Here is an 18,733-nt window from a genome sequence, read left to right on the forward strand (position 1 = left end):
TTAGACATTTATATAACTTAAGTGATCCCCCTGACAAGTCTGGTAGCCACCTGGCACTATGCATAGTTATTACCATATTACTAACTATATTCCCTATGCTTTACATCCCTGTGATTATTTCGTAATTACCAGTTTGTACTTCCTAATCCTTTCACCTTTTTCACCCTGCCTCCGAACCCCCTCCCATCTATTACCCCAACAAATCTAGTATCCATCTGGTACTATACATAGTTATTACAGTATTATTGAATATATTCCTTATGCTGTACCCTACATCCCTATGACTACTGTGTAACAACCAATTTGTACTTCTTAATCCCTTTTCCTTTTCCACTTACCCCAAACCTCTTCCCATCTAGCAACCATCAAAATGTTCTCTGTACCTGTGAGTCTGTTTCTGTTTCTGTTTTGTTTATTTTGTTCTTTAGATTCCACATATAAGCGAAATCACATTACATCTGTCTTTCACTGTCTGACATACTCCACTCAGCATACTATCTTCCAGGTCCATCCATGCTGCCACAGATAACAAGCAACCATTCCCTTACAGGGCTGAGCAATATCCCATTGTATATATGTACTGCCTCCTCTTTATCCATTCATCCATCCACAGACACCCAGGCTGCCTCCACATCTTGGCCATTGTAAACAATGCTGCAATGAACATATGGATGCACACGCCCCCTCGAAGTAGTGTTTTTGGTTTCTTCAGATAAATACCCAGAAGTTGGAATACAGGGTCCTTGTTTCTTGTTATAGCCTTTGATGTAAAGTCTATTTTGTCTGGTATAAGTATTGCTACTCTAGATTTTTTTTTTCTTTTCTTTCCATTTTCATAAATTATGTTTTTTTCATCCCTTTACTTTCAGTCTTTTGTATCTTTCGATCTGAGGTGAGTCGTCTTTTGTAGGCAACATGTGTAAGGGTCTTGTTTTCTTAACCATTTAGCCATCCTATCTTTTTATAGGAGTATTTAATCCATTTACATGGAAAGTAATCGTTGATAGAGATGTAGTTATTGCCATATTATTATTCATATTTTTTATCTTATCCTTTTTTTTTTTTCATCTTAAAGAAGTCCCTCTAAGATTCCTTGTAATTCTTATTTGGTGTTGTTGAACTCCTTTAGCTTTCTCTTGTCTTAGAAGCTCTTTCTTTATCTGTTCTTCCATTGTAAATGATAGCTTTGCTGGGTAGAGTAATCTTGGTTGTAGGTCCTTGCTTTTCATCTCTATTTCATGCCAATCCCTTCTGGCCTGCAAAGTTTCTGTTAAAAAATCAGCTGACAATCTTATGGGGGCTCCCTTTTAGATAACAAACTGCTTTTCTATTGTTGCTTTTAAGATTCTATCTTTGTCTCTTTAACCTTTGCCATTCTAATTATAATGTGTCTTGGTGTAGGCCTGTTTGGGTTCATTTTGTTTGGGACTCTCTGTGCTTTCTGGACTTGTATGTTTATTTCCTTCACCAGGTGAGGGAAGTTTTCCATCATTATTTCTTCAGATAAGTTTTCAATTCCTTGCTCTCTCTCTTTTCCTTCTATTACCCATATGATGTGAATGTTGGTACGCTTGATACTGTCCCAGAGGCCTTAAACTATCCTCGTTTTTTTTTGGATTCTTTTTTCTTTTTGCTATTCTGTTTTGGGTGTTTTCTGCTACCTTACCTTTTAAATCTCTGATTCAGTTCTCTGCTTCTTCTAATTTACTGTTGATTCCTTGAATGTATTCTTAATTTTAGTCATTGTATTCTTTACTTCTGACTAATTCTTTTTTATGTTTGCTATCTCTTTATTGAAGTTCTCCCTGAGATCATTGAACATCCTTATAATCAGTGTTTTGAACTCTGCATCTGGTAGATTGGTTGTCTCCATTTTGTTTAGTTCTTTTTCTGGAGCTTTGTTCTGTTCTTTTATTTGGGACATGCTTCTTTGTGTCCCCTGCATAACTTTTAAAGCTACTGTTTCTAAGTTTTATTTTATTTTTTTTTGACCATAGCATCTCTTTTTCATTAACATTAGTTGTCAAATTCTGAAGGAACTTAAAAGGTGGCCTAGAGTTTACTGCTTTTGTACAAAGTAGAATAATATCAACAGTGACAATTTTATTAAAAGATTTATGGTCTTGCATTCCAAAAACAGCCTATTAAATAACAGTTTGTTTTTAATGTTTGAAAAATCACTATTGTTATTATAGAAATCGAAATTAAATTTATTGATTTTGACCAAAATAGTAAGTTCTGAAATTCCCAAAAGCAAGTTATTACCTCCTTGGTATAAGAGTGAAATATATTTTTTGAATCTGAGCATTTAAAATTACTGAAACTAAAATCTTAAAGAATAATTATGGTGTTAACTTTTTTCTCAATTGTAACTTTACTTTGGAAAATGATAAGATTATCTTGGTTTTTCACCACGTGTTTGTCCTGTTTCCTTCCATCTATTCATATATAGTTCATTTTGTGTTCTTAATATTCACCACGGGAGAGAGACGCAATTGGGTAACATTTCCCTGTTTTCTGATTAGGTGCTTGACAAGATTGGTAATAAATTCAGCTTCTTTCTGAATGAGTAACTAACAAAGTCTTTCTATTTAGGTAGCCTCTGAATAGACAATTGGGGTGAATTCTGATTAAGTAATAATTAATGCAGGAAGGTGGGGAAGGTTCTGTGCCAGTGGTTAAGAGCAGCTGTCAGAACAGAAGAAAACATTTTTCCTCAGGTTCTCAGATCCACCTACTCTTCTCTTGGAGTGTGAATGGAGAAAGTGGGAAAGAAATAGCCCACTTTCCATGTCTTCACCCTTGGCCTCTGCAAAATTCTGTAGGTGAAAAGGATTTGCTCTTTTCTTACCAAATGCCCACTTTACTGAGAATTTCTTTTCCCAACAAAGATTCCATTTCTCATAATACTAGAACAAAAGAAATTTGAAGAAATGCCCAGTAGGCACTGGTGCCCCATAGTAGAAATATTTTCACATAAAGAGATGACAACTTCTATCTCCATGTCTACGATAGGAGAAGAGATGTGAAACCCTGAAGAACCCTATACCTAAGAAAATCTAACCAAGTCAGGCTCAGAAGTGAGACGTACTCTCCAGCACCCCAGTTTGTTGCTTAAGGGAACATAACTTGTACAGTTTTGTACAGTTAAGTGCTATTGACCCAGCACTTAAAATAATATCTCACACCTCCACCTCCATAGGTGCTCAGTATTTGTTGAATGCGTAAGTGAAAGAAAGGGGTAGGGACTGATAGTTGTGACTGGAAGCAAAGCAAAAATAATCTTCTGATTCTTATTTCCTGCCTCAAGATAAACTAACTGTTGGCAAAAGGAAGCGAAATGAAGATGGCGAGGTTCCAGTCGGTGTGGAGATGGCAGAAAATACTGACAACCCACTCAGATGCCCAGTCCGACTTTATGAGTTTTACTTGTCAAAATGGTGAGTGAACCTCCTGGGAACTGTATATATAGGTAGCATACTTCAAAAAGTAGTTAACGTATTTTGGGTTTCAGAGGCTTGAATATCAGAAATGTAGCTCGCCTGTGACCAAAGTCAAAGTCTGAAGACAAAGATTTGCCTCTAATTTCATTATTTCTCCATTTTCGAATCAGGCTGGATATTGAGCAAAGAGACAAATTGCTTTATTTTGATAATCTGTTTCCCCAAAATCTCTTTAAAAGCAAGAATAAGAATCCTTGCCATTGTTTGATCTTTATACTGTTGCTCAACCTTTATGTGATATCTAAACTGCTGTGATTTTATTATTTATATAGAAAAGATATTTAAAGAGGTTATACTGCTAAACCTATAAATAGAAAAACTATTTTTGAGGAATTCAAAAAATTTGAGTGGTCCTTTTCTTACAGAAACTGTGACTTTAGAATTGTGAGATCCACACCGAAGCACTTTATTCTCAAAGAACTATAATAACTGGGTTTGCCCTTTGATACTGTGTATTGAGTGCTCCTAGGGTTCATTCCAGGATAATGGGTGCTGAGGATATGTGGTTCTAGCCATAGTGACACATGTGAGTTGAATTTTTGTTGCTGTTAATGTTTTAAGTACTAAAGTTTGTGAAGTATTTACACTTTGTCTTGTATTAACATTATACTCACTTCCAATCCAGTGTGATTTCTTGAATGTGGGAGGAAAATGCCTAGAAGCTTATTTATCTCTGTGGGTACATTGCTTATCTATGGTATTAGTCACAGTAGGGAGAGGTTGAGAGCCATTACATTAAAGAGTAGTTATGTATTTCCTATATTGTCTGATCCTCAATTTTCTTTTTTCTTTTTTCCCCTATGGATAGTTCCGAAAGTGTGAAGCAGAGGAATGATGTGTTTTACCTTCAGCCCGAGCGCTCCTGTGTTCCGAATAGCCCCATGTGGTACTCCACATTCCCGATAGACCCTGGGACCCTGGACACCATGTTAACACGTATTCTCATGGTGAGGGAGGTACACGAAGAACTTGCCAAAGCCAAATCTGAAGACTCTGATGTTGAATTATCAGATTAAAGCAGAAGTGGGGTTCCTATTTTCATACACATTGGTATGCACCAAACTGTGAATGCATCCAGCTTTGGAAAACGATGTATAAGTCCAAGTCCTCTTGACTTGATAGTAAGATAATGGAAACCAGACGACTCGTGAACCACAGTGTGGATGTACAAATGAAAATTGAAGGAAAGAATACGAACTGAGAAATGTTCTTTGGCAGTGATACAGTTATTAGACATCTTCAGAATGACTAACCAATTTCTCTGAGTGGTGCATAATCTTATTTTGTTTGGGAATAACAAATTGTGGAATATTTTTAAGGAAAACTGTTGTATAAAACTCTACCATAGTAACCTTAGACATTAGAGAGGTAGCTTTGGAGTGAAACCTTGGCTGCAATAGGCTACGTGAGCAAGCCCTATCTAAAAGTCGGGGGACGAATCAGTAAAGAGCTAAGAGTCACATCAGGTGAGGACTTGGGACCCAGACTTGAAGACCCAATAAAAATACTCAACTTTTTTTTACAAGGTAGAGAGTAAAGTGGTCTTGATTTTGATTTTCACTGCCAAGCCAGTTCTGTGAAGGATAGAAGCCTCTGGTGCTTTTGCCATGGGCCCCTCACATCAGGGAAAAAGGCCTTCACTGTTGTTCACACAGTAATGTGTCCCTTTTACTTTCTGGGTCTAGCCTTCTCAGCTGTGGGTCTGGATGTGGGCAAATTAAGGTAAAGGGGCTGAAACTCTGCAAACTGGTTATGCACACAGAAAATCTGTGGAGCCCATTGGATCCCAAGTGTCTTGAAATGTTTCTAGAAAACCCACTAAAATGCCCACTTCTCTGGGTGTCAGCCTTTGTTGCTGCTGTCTCATAGCATGAGCTGTGGTACACAGAAACAGGGGTTCTTTTATTTTCCTTTTATCCCCAGATGGCAGCTTTTCTCCCATTGTTTTATCTTCCTATTTCCTCAATAATTCCTCTTATTTTGTCTTTTGCACCAGTTTCTGGAGGCCCTTGTCATTTCAAAGAGAATAATCTCTCTCCTTACTCTGGCAAACCTGTGGGTATTTCCACAAAAACACAGTATTACTTCAGCTATCAGATTATGGTAGAAAAGATCCTAATATGTTCCTATATTGAGCATTTGGAAGATGACCTTGTCCTAAGAAACTTGAAAATAGGGATTCTGGGGTTAAGATACAAAGACATTGACTGTCTTGCATATCCACAAGCAGGTTTTCTTATAGCATTATTCCAAACTCTAGCTGTGTTAGTGGTTCTCTGAGGAATGCAAGTCATAGGTGTGTTTGACATATCGATCCATCTCCCTCATCTCCATTCTCAGTTTCTTCCCTGCAAAATTTTGAGTCAGCTTTTATGATGCTGGCTAATCACCGAACTTCTTTAGCAGAGGTTAATTTGACCCTGTAATAAAATTAGAGAAGTCCAAAATGCCTCTTAGAAATTTTAACCTTGAAAGACTTTTCACTATGTCCCATTTTTTGATGGGAGTGGCAGGTGTTTTTTTTTGTTTGTTTTTGGTTTTTTTTTAATGAAAGTCATTTAACTACAATAAAAATTTAAAAATAGGCCTTTTGACATTGTGTACTTGATGGTTCTGTCCCTCTGCCTGTAACAAATTTTGTTTTTGTTACTGAGAACTGTGTGAAAGAAGTAAATCTGCCCCGATTCTGTATGATTAATCCCATCTGTGTTTGTCATTTCTGATCAGAAAACTTACTTCCAGATCTTGTTTGATATGGAGGAAAAACAATTGGATTGTCTCATAAGTCTGCCAATAAACTGTCCAGAAACTTCAGGTGTAATAGTCCCCACTATATGAACTTTATGGTTTGTATAAACACTAACATTTCCCCTTTTGTAGTTGTATGAAAAACAGATATTCTTGGCACAGTAGATAAATTGTTATACAACACCAGAGAGAAAAAGAATCTGTATGTTTTAATTGAGAACAGCCAATACCCAGGTAAAGGACTGTATCGGAATTTTAATTGCATGTTAGTACACAGAGTTTTCCAGACCCTAAATTAATTCGTAAAAAAATTATTCATCATTCCTCATAAGCACAGCTGTTGATACGTGTGTCCAATTATTTGCTTTAAAATTTTTTATTAAAATTATGTAACATTACATTTTTTTTCCCAGGGGAGAAAAAAAAACATCAAACAAACAAGAGAAACATCTAAATTATCCTTTCTGTTCTTTTTTGTTTTTTAACCACTTTTGGGTTTTCCCCTTGCAGAAACCACAGAAATATTCCCTTAGAATAAAATAGTATATTTGTATTTGATGGGTGAGTTATTCTTTTTCTTTGTCTTGAAAGAATTTTAAATATTTTTTTTCTGTTTGACCCTATTGGTATGACCCAACAGGTGGTATATAACAGAGAGCAAGCAGTTTTCAGAAAATAAATTGTTTGGTTATTTACTCGGTCCAGTAAATATATTGTTTCATTACAGTCTTTTCAGTTGTTTTCTTTCTTCCATCAAAAGACTTGTTTCCATTTTTAGTTAATTTATTAACTATATTCAAAGCCCTAAAAGCTAGAAATATCAGGTATAATGTATATATTTCATTTCACACAGACTTTGAAATTAACAAAATTTGCATTTACCTTGAATGATTTCATTTTGAAATTGTGAGATTAAAGAATATATCCATTTTTAAGTATATATACTTTATATATATATATTTTTTTAATGTGCGAATGTGAGACTAAATGGCATTTTCCTTATATTCTAGAGCTATCTTTATATTGTACAACATACCTTGAAATTCCATATAAACTGTTTATATATCCACCTGCCCTGCAGCATTCCACATTTTATAAAACAGCAGTTTCCCCAAAATGTCTAAAGTAAAACAAATTTTTGTAAACACATCCCAGTTTTCTATTAAATTCAGAATTTTCCATGCAAATAGAAAGGTTCCCTATGGTACAAAGGTGAAATTTTAGGAAATAATTAAGCAATAATATCCCCAGTTCCTCTCATCTATCATCATCATACGTTATTATCGTCATTGAAAAAGTAATAAGAGGCATTGTTACAGAGTGGGAAGATCAAGGTCTTGGAGCCTAGTCTTTCCTCTTAATGGTTGTATAGCTTTAGGTAAATTACTTCTCTGTGCCTCAGTTTTCTCATTCAGTGGGGTAATAATAACTTTTATAAGTTGTGCTTGATACATAGTGGGATTTCAAATATAAAGTAAAGATATGTACCCCATTGTTCATTGCAGCATTATTCATAATAGCCAAGACATGGAAACAGTCTAAGCATCTTTTGACAGATGATTGGATAAAGAAGATGAGGTACATATATACCATGGAATGCTACTCAGCCATATTTTAAAAAAAAGTACAATGTATTAGCTTTTAAACAGGTAGAAGAAAATTGCCCATTGCTACTCAATGGAAAGCAAGGGGGGAGGAGGTAGTTAAGTAGAATTTGTGAAATAACAGCAGAAATAAGCTCTAAGTTAAAATGAATGTAAGCATTTCAAATTTAACCGAAGACAGACTCTCACCCTTCTTTTTCATTTTCACTTGCCCTTCCCTGCATAGAGACATTAGTGTTTGAGGAAGTAAATGCGTGGAGGAATTGGTGTGCCGGAGCTCATGGATGCCCACTGGTGAGAGTTGCCACAGTGAAACAGCCCAGCAGCAGAGCAAGTGAGGCAGTGGGTGGCTGGAATGGTTAGGAGACTAACTACGAAGTGTGATCAAACAATACGGGAATGTTTAAATTGAAAAAAAAAATTATTACAGTAAAAGACACATTACCCCCTCAAAATACTCCCCCTGACTTCGAACACACTTATCCCATGGTTCTTGCCACTTCCTGAAGCAGTTCTGGAAGTCCTCTTTCGTGAGTGTCTTTAGTTGCGCTGTTGTGTCTGTCTTGGTGTCCTGAATCGATTCAAAATATTTACCTTTCATGGTCATTTTTACTTTGGGGAAGAGCCAGAAGTTGCATGGTGCCAGATCCAATAATTAAGGTGGATGAGGACCCACCATAATATTTTTATTTGACAGAAATTGCTGTACCAGAAGTGATGTGTGACATGGAGCATTGTCGTGATGGAGGATGATTTACGACACACTTTAAAACACACCTTCTCTCAACCGTAGCTCGCACCCGACTGACTGCACCGAATAAGTTGAAACTTGTCACACACTGTTACTAAGATTCATCGTGCTGCTTCCCATGTTGAAGATTCCTGCCTTTCTGTTGGATGGCTCTCAGCAGCAGTATTCATTGTATTTTTTGATCACACCTCGTACATTGTACAAATAAGTGAAATAATTGAAAAATAAGTACATATATTGAAAATATTGGGAGTCACAATTCTTGTTGTTTGAGAAATGATTAACGAACATAAAAAGGGAAAACCGCTAGAAAGAACCCCGAGGTGCTGAATTGAAATCAAAAGAATTGATATCAGATAGATAAGAGTTATATACAGTTGTATGAATATGTGTATATATTTATGGATCTATTCTATCCAATGACAGGGTATAGAAACAATTTTACCTTAGTAGCAATGAGCATACCAAGTGCTAAGGCATTAGGGTTCAATGGCTGATTCCAAGACTGAGGCAGAAAGGTACAAAATAATCCTGAAATATCTTGTTTTGAGTAATTTAATGCTTAAAAAATGATAGGGATATGTTACAAGGACATTCGAGCCAGCCAGAAGAGGCTTCCATTGGTTAAATCTAGGACAATTTGTGTATCAAAATAGAGTATCAGATTATAACCTAATGCATAAAATAGGAATTCGTGAGTCTATACTGATATAAATAAATGAGTAAAAATTTGAAAGATTCAGTATGAATTCTTTTTCAAATACCTAACAAGGGTAAGGGAAAATATTATCAGACAAATAAAATTAACCAAGAAAAAGCTGGGGATGCAATATTTATAATACCTGATAAAACAATTCAACACAAAAAAAATGGATTATATGCCGATAAAAAAGAAAAATTAAAAAAATGGAAATATCATGGATATTACTATACTCAAAACAGCCTGAAAACAAAGTTTTGGACAAGAAAAGGGAGAATGGAAAAGCCTTGAGTTAAAAAAGGAAATGGGAAAACAAAACACCTACAATGGGCTAATAAAATCATTATGTCTGAATCTAGAAACACAGCTAAAGCAGAACTGAGAGGGAAAAAGTATAGATTTAAAATCATTTTTCATTTTCATGAAATCATTTTCAGGAAACAAGATTAAGAATGAATGAAGCAATCATTCAATAAAGAGTGAACAATGGAGAAAAAAGAAAATAGTAATAAAATCAGAAATAAAAGTAAAAGAAGATATATATAGCCTTTATTATGTTGTTGAGGTACTTCTATACTCATTGTTTTTTATTATAAATGGATGTATCTTTTCAAATGCTTTTTCTGCATCTGTTGATATGATCACATGTTTTTTGTTTTGTTAATGTATATCACATTGATTTGCGGATGATGAACCATCCCTGGAATGAATCCAACTTGAGTGTAATGTATGATCCTTTTAATATATTGTATTCAGTTTGCTAGTATTTTGTTTAGGACTTTTGCTCTTGTTCACCAGAGATATTGGCCTGTCAGTTTTTTGTATTGTCCTTGCCTTGGTTTAGTATCAGGATAATAATGATGGCCTCATAAAATGAGTTAGGAAGTATTCCTTCTCTTCATCTTTTTGAAAGAGGTTGAGGAGGACTGGTATTAAATTTTCTTGGAATAATTGGTAGAATTCACCATTGAAGCCATCTGGTCCTGGACTTTTGTTTTTGGGGAGCTTTTTGATTACTGTTTCAATTCCCTTACTAGTGATCAGTCTATTCCAATTTCTGATGATTCAGTCTAGAAAGGTTGTATGATTCTAAGAATTTGTCCATTTCTTCTAGGTTATCAAATTTGGTGGCATATAGACTTTCATGGTATTCTTGTATAATCCTTTGTATTTGTGTGGTGTCCATTGTAACTTCTCATTCTTTCATTTATGAATTTATTTATTTGGGTCTTTTTCCCTTAGTGAGTCTTGCCAGAGGTTTGTCAATTTTATTTATCTTTTCAGAGAACCAGCTCTTTGTTCCATTAATTTTATCTACTTTTGTTTTCTATTTCATTTATTTCTGTTCTGATTTTTATTTCCTTCCTTCTGCTGACTTTGGACTTTGTTCTTCTTGGACTTTATTCTTTGGACTTCTTTTTCTAGTTCTTTAAGGTTAATGTTAGATTTATTTGATATTTTTCTTATTTCTTGAAGTAGGCTTGTAATGCTATAAGCCTCTCTTAGTGCCACTTTTGCTACATCCCCAAATTTTTGGTATGTCGTATTTTCATTTTCATTTGTCTCTGCATATCTTTTGATCTCTTATTTCTTTGAACCAATGGTTCAGTAGCATGTTGTTTAAGCTCCACATATTTGAGATTTTTCCAGCTTTTTTCTTGTGGTTGGTTTCCAGTTTCATAACGTTTTTGTCAGAAAAGTGCTTATTGAGACTAGTTTTGTGCCCCAACATATGGGCTACCCATGAGATTTTTCCATGTGCACTTGAAAAGAATGTGTATTCTGTTTTGGGAAGGAAAATTCTATAAATGTCAACTAAGTCCATTTGGTCTCATGTCATTTAAGGCTGATACTCCCTTACTTTCTGCCTGGAGGACGTATCTGTTGCTGTCATGGGGTACTCAGGTCCCCTACTCGGATTGTATTTTTATCAGTTTCTCCCTTTATGTCTGTTAGTAATTCCTTTATGTATTTTGGTGCTCTCAGGTTGGGTGCATATATATCGATGTGTTGTCTTTATCATTATAAAATGGTCATCGTGTCTTGTTAACCATTTTTATCTTGGAATCTATTTCATCTAAATACTGCCACACCTGCTTTTCTCTGTATACCACTAGCTTGAAGTACCATCTTCTACCCCTTTACTTTGAGCCTGCGTTTGTTTTTGAAGCTGAGGTGAGTGTCCTGCAGGCACCATATAGTTAGGTTTTGTTTTTTAATCCATCCTGTTACTCTGCCTTTTGATTGGTGAGTTCAGTCTATTTATATTTAGCTTGATTAATCATATACGCATAATAAGAATTTATTGTAGCCATTGTATCTTTTTCGATTTTTGTTCTTTCCCCCTTGTTCTATCTGCTATATTATTTCAGCAGTTTTCTATGGTTTTTTTCCTCTGTTTCCTCTTTTCTTATGATTTGAGTCTCAGCTCTGGATTTGTTTTCAGATTACTATTAGGTTTGTGAAAATATTTCATACATACAATAATCTTCTTTCTTCTGATTGTCTCTTATCTTCATTCACCTATACCCATTAAGTCATTTTCCTCCTCCTCCCCTTTTATGATTTTATTGTCATAAATTATGTCTTTTTATGTTGTGCGATCATTATAGTTATTTTCTAATGTGTGGATCCCTTTTAGCCCTTTATAAGTGTTTAATATCCTATTCTGAAGTAGATTTCCACTTTCCTGCTTTTGTTTAAGTCATCTTACTCAGTTTTGTATACTTTTGTCTGTGTTTCCGGTAGAAGAGCTCCTATAACAATTTTTGTAATGCAGGTCTTGTGGTAAATTGTCAATTTTTGTTTGGGAAAGCCTTTACTTCTCCTTCATATGTAAAGGATAACTTTGCTGGATATATTATCCTTTGCTGATGGTCCTCTCTTTGAATATTTTGAATATTTCCTTCTACTCTTTCCTGTCTTATGTTGTTTCTACTGTGAAATCTAATGATAATATAGTGGGCTTTCCTTTGTAGGTTAGTCTTGTTTTCCCCTGGCTGGCTGCCTTGAGAATTCGTCATTGACTTTTGACAATTTGAATAAAATGTGTCTTGGAGGGTTTTTTTGCGTTGATGTAATTAGGTGTTTTGTTCACCTCCTCTGTTCTAAAGTCCAGTTCTTCCTTAGGCTTGGGAACTTTTCATCAATTTCTTTGAGTAGGCTCTCTGTTTCCTTCTCCCTCTCTTCTTCTTTTGGTATACTTATTCTCCTTATATTGCTCTTTCTAATGTAGTCAAATAGTTCTCATAGAAATCTTTCATTTTTTTAAATTCTTAGTTCTCTCTCTTCTTTCTCCTGGGTTATTTCTAGATTTCTGTCTTTGAGCGCGCTAATTCTTCCATCTGGTCTGCTCTATTCCCAATACTCTCTAATGCATTCCTCGTCTTATTTGAGTTCTTCATCTCCATAATTTATTTATTTTTAAAATTTTTATTGGGGAATATTGGGGAACAGTGTTTCTCCAGGGCCCATCAGCTCCAAGTCATTGTCCTTCAGTCTAGTTGTGGAGGGCACAGCTCACTGGCCCATGTGGGAATTGAACTGGCAACCCTGTTGTTCAGAGCTCGCATTCTAACCAGCTGAGCCATCCTGCCACCCCTTTCAGCTCCAAAATTTGTTTGGTTCTTTTTTATAGTTTCAGTCTCTTTGGTAAAGTACCCCTTTTGTTCATTAATTGTATTCCTGAGCTTATTGAACTGCCTTTCTGAGTTTTCTTTTATATCACCGAGTGTCTTCATGAAAAGTGCAGTCTTGAAAATTCTATGTTATTTAAATCAGTCTTCCATGATTTTCAGTTTGGTTTCTGGAGACTTCATTTTCTTTCTGTGCTTCCAAGTTACATTGATTGTTCATGGTATTTTGATGGTTTGTCTATGCATTTGAGGTAGTGAACTCTTTTCCTGTTTAGGTACTGTTTTGCTCTCAACAATTCAGCAGGTTGATAAGTAGAATACTTTCTTTTGTTTTTTAGTAGATGGTGTTATAACAAAAGTTTTCTTTTATCTGTACTATTTGCGTCTGTGGGATCACAGAGCAGCATTGCTTCTGTTAAGGAAAATGCTGCATACCCACTGGAATGGTTGGTGTCCCATCTGTGACCAGCTCACCTGTTACGGGGTACCCCCACTGTGGTGGGGGAATGTGGCAGGTGGTGAACTGGTTTTGCAAGCTTCCAGAGCTACCTCCTTTTAACTAATGACCGCTGCCCTTGCTGTTTTGGGGGACATCTCTACTACCTCTACCGAGCTGCGCTGGGATAGGTGGGGCAAGGGAGGCACGATTTCAAAGCTCTTCTCTGGCTGCAACGGCTGTCAGCATCGCTGTGCTGCTTAGGGCAGCGTATAGCCCATGTGACTCTTGTGGAGGCCTGAGCTGAGAGGCATCGTCAACCCTGGTAACATACTGATGCCTGTCACCAAAGAAGGGCCTGGGCACTTGATATTAACGTAAGTTTTTTAAAAACTGCGTTGGCTAGCACAGAAAGTTTCCCTCTCTCGTAACAATCCAACAGCCATTCTGGTAGGGTAGCGCTCTTCTAGATGGTGTTTCAGGGACAAGACTCTCTCCATCTTGTGTCTCTATCATGGCCTCAGAGTCCCCTGAGCACGCCTCTGCTCTGGTCAGCAGATGGAGGAAGGGAGCAAGCCACACACAAATTTTTGGCAGGTCAGGGCTGAAGATGGAACACCTCTCTTCTGCCCATATTGTGCATTAGGCTGGAGATGTGAGTGAGCTGTGTGTCCTGGAAAATGGACCCTGGTTTGGTGAAGGATTGATATCTGCCACAGCCGAGTTCAAGGGCCTCTGCCTGCGGTAATTAAGTGGTACTGAGTGTCTGAGAACTTTATCCCTTTGTCTTCCCAAGCCCAACTGGTTTGCAAGTCTTTTGGAGCTGAGCTGCTCAGGCTGGTTTTCCCCTTTGCCGAGGGCACGGTATGGCTATACAAATCTGAGGCACTGATAAAAGATCAGTTAAATATTAAAATATTAATATTTTAATGGGGTGTGGGTTCCTGGTATATATAGGGGCCCTTAAGCCAGTCAACACAAATTCCACGGAAGAGTCAAGGGCCTGATCCATACTCCTCAAACTCTCTTTTCCAGGGGCTGATGGCCTGACTGCACGCACCTTCTTTCCATACCTGTTTTCAGAGAGCAGCTCTCACTGTATGACCACCATCAGCTCCTTCCACTTATCAGATGGGCGAAAGGGACGCTGGAAGAACAAGATCAGTCTCTCCCCAAGCAGGAAAGCCAAGGTTGCAGCCTTCCAGCCCTAGGGGTTTTGAGTTTTGCTTCCTGGTGAGTTTCCTCTATGCACACACTACCTAGTGGGGTTTCAGAAATGCAAGGATGCCCTCTATTTGCCTTTCTTCTGGCCATTCTAGAAAGGGCCCACACCTTGGGCATTAGGACGCTGGGGGTGGAGGTGGGCCCTTTTTGTGTTAACAAAAGGTAAGAAAGGACAGCAAACTCCCCTCCCTGAAAGCCCAGGGGAACAGCTGGCTGGCAGAGGCCAGAAGTGACGCACTTCTCCAGCAGCAGCCAGCCCCACTGGCCACAGCCCAGGACTTCCCGACTGGAGGCCATCACGTCACGGGCGCACAGGTGGCTGGACCCGTGATACAGGTCAGTGATAGAGCACGAAGCACACGCAGCAGGCACGTGTACAATTAAATAGCATGTTTAATCATCTCACAGCAGACAGTAGTGTAGTATAAACTGTAAGTTTCCTTTTAAAAAGTTACTCCCCAAAGCTCCCACGCCTCAACACCTGTGGCTGAGGAACCGGTGAGAGGGCTGGAGGGATTCAGGAAGTCTGTTCCAAGGAGCTGAAAGTCTTTCCAGATCGAGGTTGCCTTGTGAGTAGCCGAGAGCCCTGTGAGGAGGTGATCCCCACACACACACACTCCAGCACACACACACATGCAAAGGACACAGAAGACACACAGACGCAGAGGAAACCGCAGTGGGGCAGTGGCACACATGTGCTCTCATGCCAGCACATTCCAGTCGTTTGTGGCTGTCTCTTCTGGGCACAGGGAGTGGTGGCCTGAGCCCTGAAGTAGCCAGCGCTGGTCAGGAGGAGAAGGGGGAGGCAGTCTGTGTCCAGCCTAGCTGCTCTGACACAACAGCCCAGCAGCCAGAGGGAACCCTCTCCATTCCTGAAACAGCCAGTTCTCCCCAAATCTTAGGCCAGACACCATTTCTACACTACCAGTCCGGCATCAGTGGTGAGAAGGGGGTGCCACTTCCTCTAGACCTAGGGAGGACACACTGCATCCCAAAGAAGAGAACAAAGAACATGCCGGCAGGCTCTTAGAGCCAAGAAGCTGGTGGTGCTTGGTTCTGTAGCCAGGGGTGAGGGGCACAGCCAGGCCTCGCTGTGCAGGTGCCCTGGGAGCAGCAACACTGCCGACAGGGAGCTGGAAAGGAAGCCAGGGGCTGGCTCTGTCCACCCTCCGAGGAGGGGAGTGTTTGCAAAAGAGGAGGCCCTGAGGTGAGGATATTGGGGTGGGGTGAGGGGCTACCAAACAGGTTTAAAGAGGAAACCTCTTCGTTCACAGCTTTGTTCAGGGGTTCCCGAGAATCTCTCTCTGGGTTCAAGTACCAGCAGCTCTCGTTGGGGGTGTTGGCGGGAGTGACCAGTGGAGGCTGGGACGGGAGGACAGCTGCCCACTGAAATGGGAGGTATGAGAACCAGCCTGGCATGCTCCGGACCCGGGCCCTGCCACCCCTACCCTGAGGACACAGATCAGGTGGCTATAAGAGTTCCTCCCGTGAGCTCCTGGCCTTCAGCGGGGTCTGCCCGTTGGGCACAGAGCCATTCTGACCATGCAGGAGCTTGCCCTTCTCTCGGTCTGGCCAAGTGAAGATGGCATCATCGCTGTCCAGCTCCGACTCTGAGTGCATCAGGCTGCTGCTCAGCATTGGGCCTTTCTGTTTGATGCCTGCAAAGGAGACAAGGAACCCCAGCGTCAGGAGCAGACTCCCCATGCTTGCGCCACACCCGGTACCCTCTGCCCAGCCTGAAGAGGACAGGAAGTTGTCGTCCCCTCCGCTGGGAGGGCAGATGGGAAGGAGGCGTCCTGGCTAAATGGAACCACGAAGTCAGTAAACGAGCCCAACAGTTCCGGTGCTGACTGTTTATCTCCAGTAGCTTTGGTTAGTGCCACCCAATGACACTCTCTTTTAAATGGACAATGTTTCTTCATCTCCCTTTATGAACAGGAGTTCTACGAGAGGCAGGAAAGCACAACGAACAAGAACTCAGGCTCTAGAGGCGCTTTCACCATGTCCTGCCTCAGCATGGATGTGAAGTGCTCATCAGAGTTCCCGACACTGAGGGAGGACGCGACTTCACTCTACGGAGATGCGTGCTCTGGCTTCACTGAGGGGGACCGGGGAGGGAGGGCAGGCACACGGCTTGGGAGGGCTCTCCTGCAGGGGGAGTCTGATTGGATGAGGGGCTCTCAGAGTCAGTCCCAAGCCGTCAGCTCGTCAAAACACACAAACAAGGACCCGTAAGAAGCAACTGAGATCAGAAAACATGTCTAAGATTCTGCAAGCCACGGAAGTCACCTTCACTACTTATGCCTACGGCTGCGCAGAGGCCACGCCATACCATGTGGTCTGGTGATGGCTTTAGGGCAGATCCCACCTAACAGCAAGATGGCTGCCCTCTGGCTGGTGCAACTACTATTCCAGAGAAAGCAAAGGTAGGCTGAGACAGCAGGACTAGAAATGGGAATTGCCAACAGGGAGAACCTGGCTTGGCAGTGCTCTGGGCCCTGGCACTGCCCACCCCCAGGAGCTATCCTACCTCCTTTCTTAAAAAGGTGACCAGTCAGGTGAGGTGTGTTTGAACCCTCCTCATCCCGCAATCACTCTCCCTCCTGTGATCCCACACAGATCCCCAGGAAACACTGCGAGGGCCTGAGAGGGTTCTCAGCCATTCTGCCCTTTCCTGGCCAGACAGGACTGAAGGCTGGGAATGCCCAGGGCACCCTGGCTCTGACTACATCTGTATCTGTCACTCGGGACCTCCCCCACGCAGACCATGCCCATGTGCTGGTCCATCTGCGCAGTGTGCTTTGGGGCTCAAGCAAGGAGCTTCCCCAGCCTTGACCATGTCAGGGGTACAGTTCTGGGACATGACTGCAGACAGTCACGTCCCCCACTGATCCTCAGCGGCCAGAGCAGCAGGGCCAGAGAACGTCAGTATCCTGGGCTTCTCCGGTGGCGGGGGATAGTGGCCAACATAAGAACCAAGCCCAGTGGAGGCTCAAGGCCCTCAAAACCCCTGCTGTGCTGCTGTAGATGAAACACTCAGCCCTGCCTCTCTGTGCCCTCTGGGGGCTGTCTCCTCCCAGTACCCACTGATGCTTCCCTTCTTCCCCACAGCCCGTCCGGGCCACAGCTGCAGGAGCCTGAAGGGGAGACACGTGCTCCTGGCTCCACAGCACACAGCACTCACCCTGGGCCCTCCTGCCACGGGCTCCCACTCTGCTTGAAGAACTGGGTGGATTTCACCCACTAAGCAACACAAGTTGGGAAACTGGTAACGTCAATGGCAGCTCAACAGACACATGTATGACTCAGCAGTTCCTCTGCTAAGTCAACACCTAACAAATCCACACGTCTGTCCACTAAAGGACATGGAAGAGGGACACGTAACAGCTGTACTCCTCATCACAGCCAAAAATGGAGAAAAAGCAGCCACCCATCAATATTGTGCCAGACAAATAAAAACATTCACACAATGGAAATTACACAGCAATGAGAATGAACGAACTATTGCCATGCCTGATAACATGGATGGATGTCACAAATGGAATGTCGAGTGAAAGGAGCCAAACACAGTGATTCCATTTATATAAACGACTCCAAGATACAAGAAATAAATGGCGGGTGGGAGGCAGTGACTGGAAAGAACACAAAGGGGGGCTCTTCTGGGGGGCTGATTCCATGGGCATATTCACTTGTGAAAATACAGTAAGCTGTGTGAATCATTTTCTGTACGTATTAGGTTGAACCACAAAAAAATGCCATTTTTATAGGTCAGATTACTCGTGTAATTACTGGTGTAATTCCATATGGTTCAATCTAATATACTTCAATAGAAAATTTTTTTTTAATCAACAGAATAGCAAAACCAAACCAAAAACAACAGCTGCTGAATGTAAACCACCTCTCCTGAGGCGGGCTCCCCCACATTCTGCCCGGCGCTCGCTCAGGTGGGACCGCTCTAAGCGTATTTCCACAGTCACTCCTCATCCAAGCTTAACCGGGCTCCCAACAAACACTTCCACGTACGTCATGCCCCACTAAATTTACTCTTCAAGCTGAATTTCTTATACAACACGTTCTCGAATCCCATTCCCCTCATCCCACTAGTGACCCTGCTCTGGGCCGCAGCCACAAA

The 18,733-nt window shown here is 40.5% G+C and overlaps 2 protein-coding genes and 1 long non-coding RNA gene across 8 annotated transcripts in view; 2 read left to right on the forward strand and 1 right to left on the reverse strand.

The window, feature by feature from the left end:
- The window catches only part of ZMYM4 (zinc finger MYM-type containing 4), a 131,229-nt gene extending 124,914 nt beyond the window's left edge, over positions 1 to 6,315 (forward strand). For all 5 annotated transcript variants that reach the window (XM_033114939.1, XM_033114938.1, XM_033114942.1 and 2 more), the window contains 2 exons: positions 3,311 to 3,440; positions 4,312 to 6,315. In XM_033114939.1, the coding sequence (XP_032970830.1) occupies positions 3,311 to 3,440; positions 4,312 to 4,519 (338 nt within the window). In that variant the 3' untranslated portion in view covers positions 4,520 to 6,315. The remainder of the gene's footprint in view (positions 1 to 3,310; positions 3,441 to 4,311) is intronic.
- Positions 6,316 to 7,243: 928 nt separating this feature from the next.
- Positions 7,244 to 14,931, forward strand: LOC117026959 (uncharacterized). Its single transcript, XR_004423857.1, has 3 exons — positions 7,244 to 8,189; positions 14,413 to 14,610; positions 14,798 to 14,931. It is a non-coding gene; the product is annotated as an uncharacterized LOC117026959 (long non-coding RNA).
- A 45-nt stretch (positions 14,932 to 14,976) lies between these two features.
- KIAA0319L (KIAA0319 like) overlaps positions 14,977 to 18,733 on the reverse strand; it is an 86,913-nt gene continuing 83,156 nt past the window's right edge. For both annotated transcript variants that reach the window (XM_033114279.1, XM_033114278.1), the window contains exon 21: positions 14,977 to 16,259. In XM_033114279.1, coding sequence (XP_032970170.1) covers positions 16,072 to 16,259 — 188 coding nt within the window. In that variant the 3' untranslated portion in view covers positions 14,977 to 16,071. The remainder of the gene's footprint in view (positions 16,260 to 18,733) is intronic.

The sequence above is a fragment of the Rhinolophus ferrumequinum genome, chromosome 9 (genome assembly GCF_004115265.2).
Source record: "Rhinolophus ferrumequinum isolate MPI-CBG mRhiFer1 chromosome 9, mRhiFer1_v1.p, whole genome shotgun sequence".
Classification (NCBI taxonomy): domain Eukaryota; kingdom Metazoa; phylum Chordata; class Mammalia; order Chiroptera; family Rhinolophidae; genus Rhinolophus; species Rhinolophus ferrumequinum.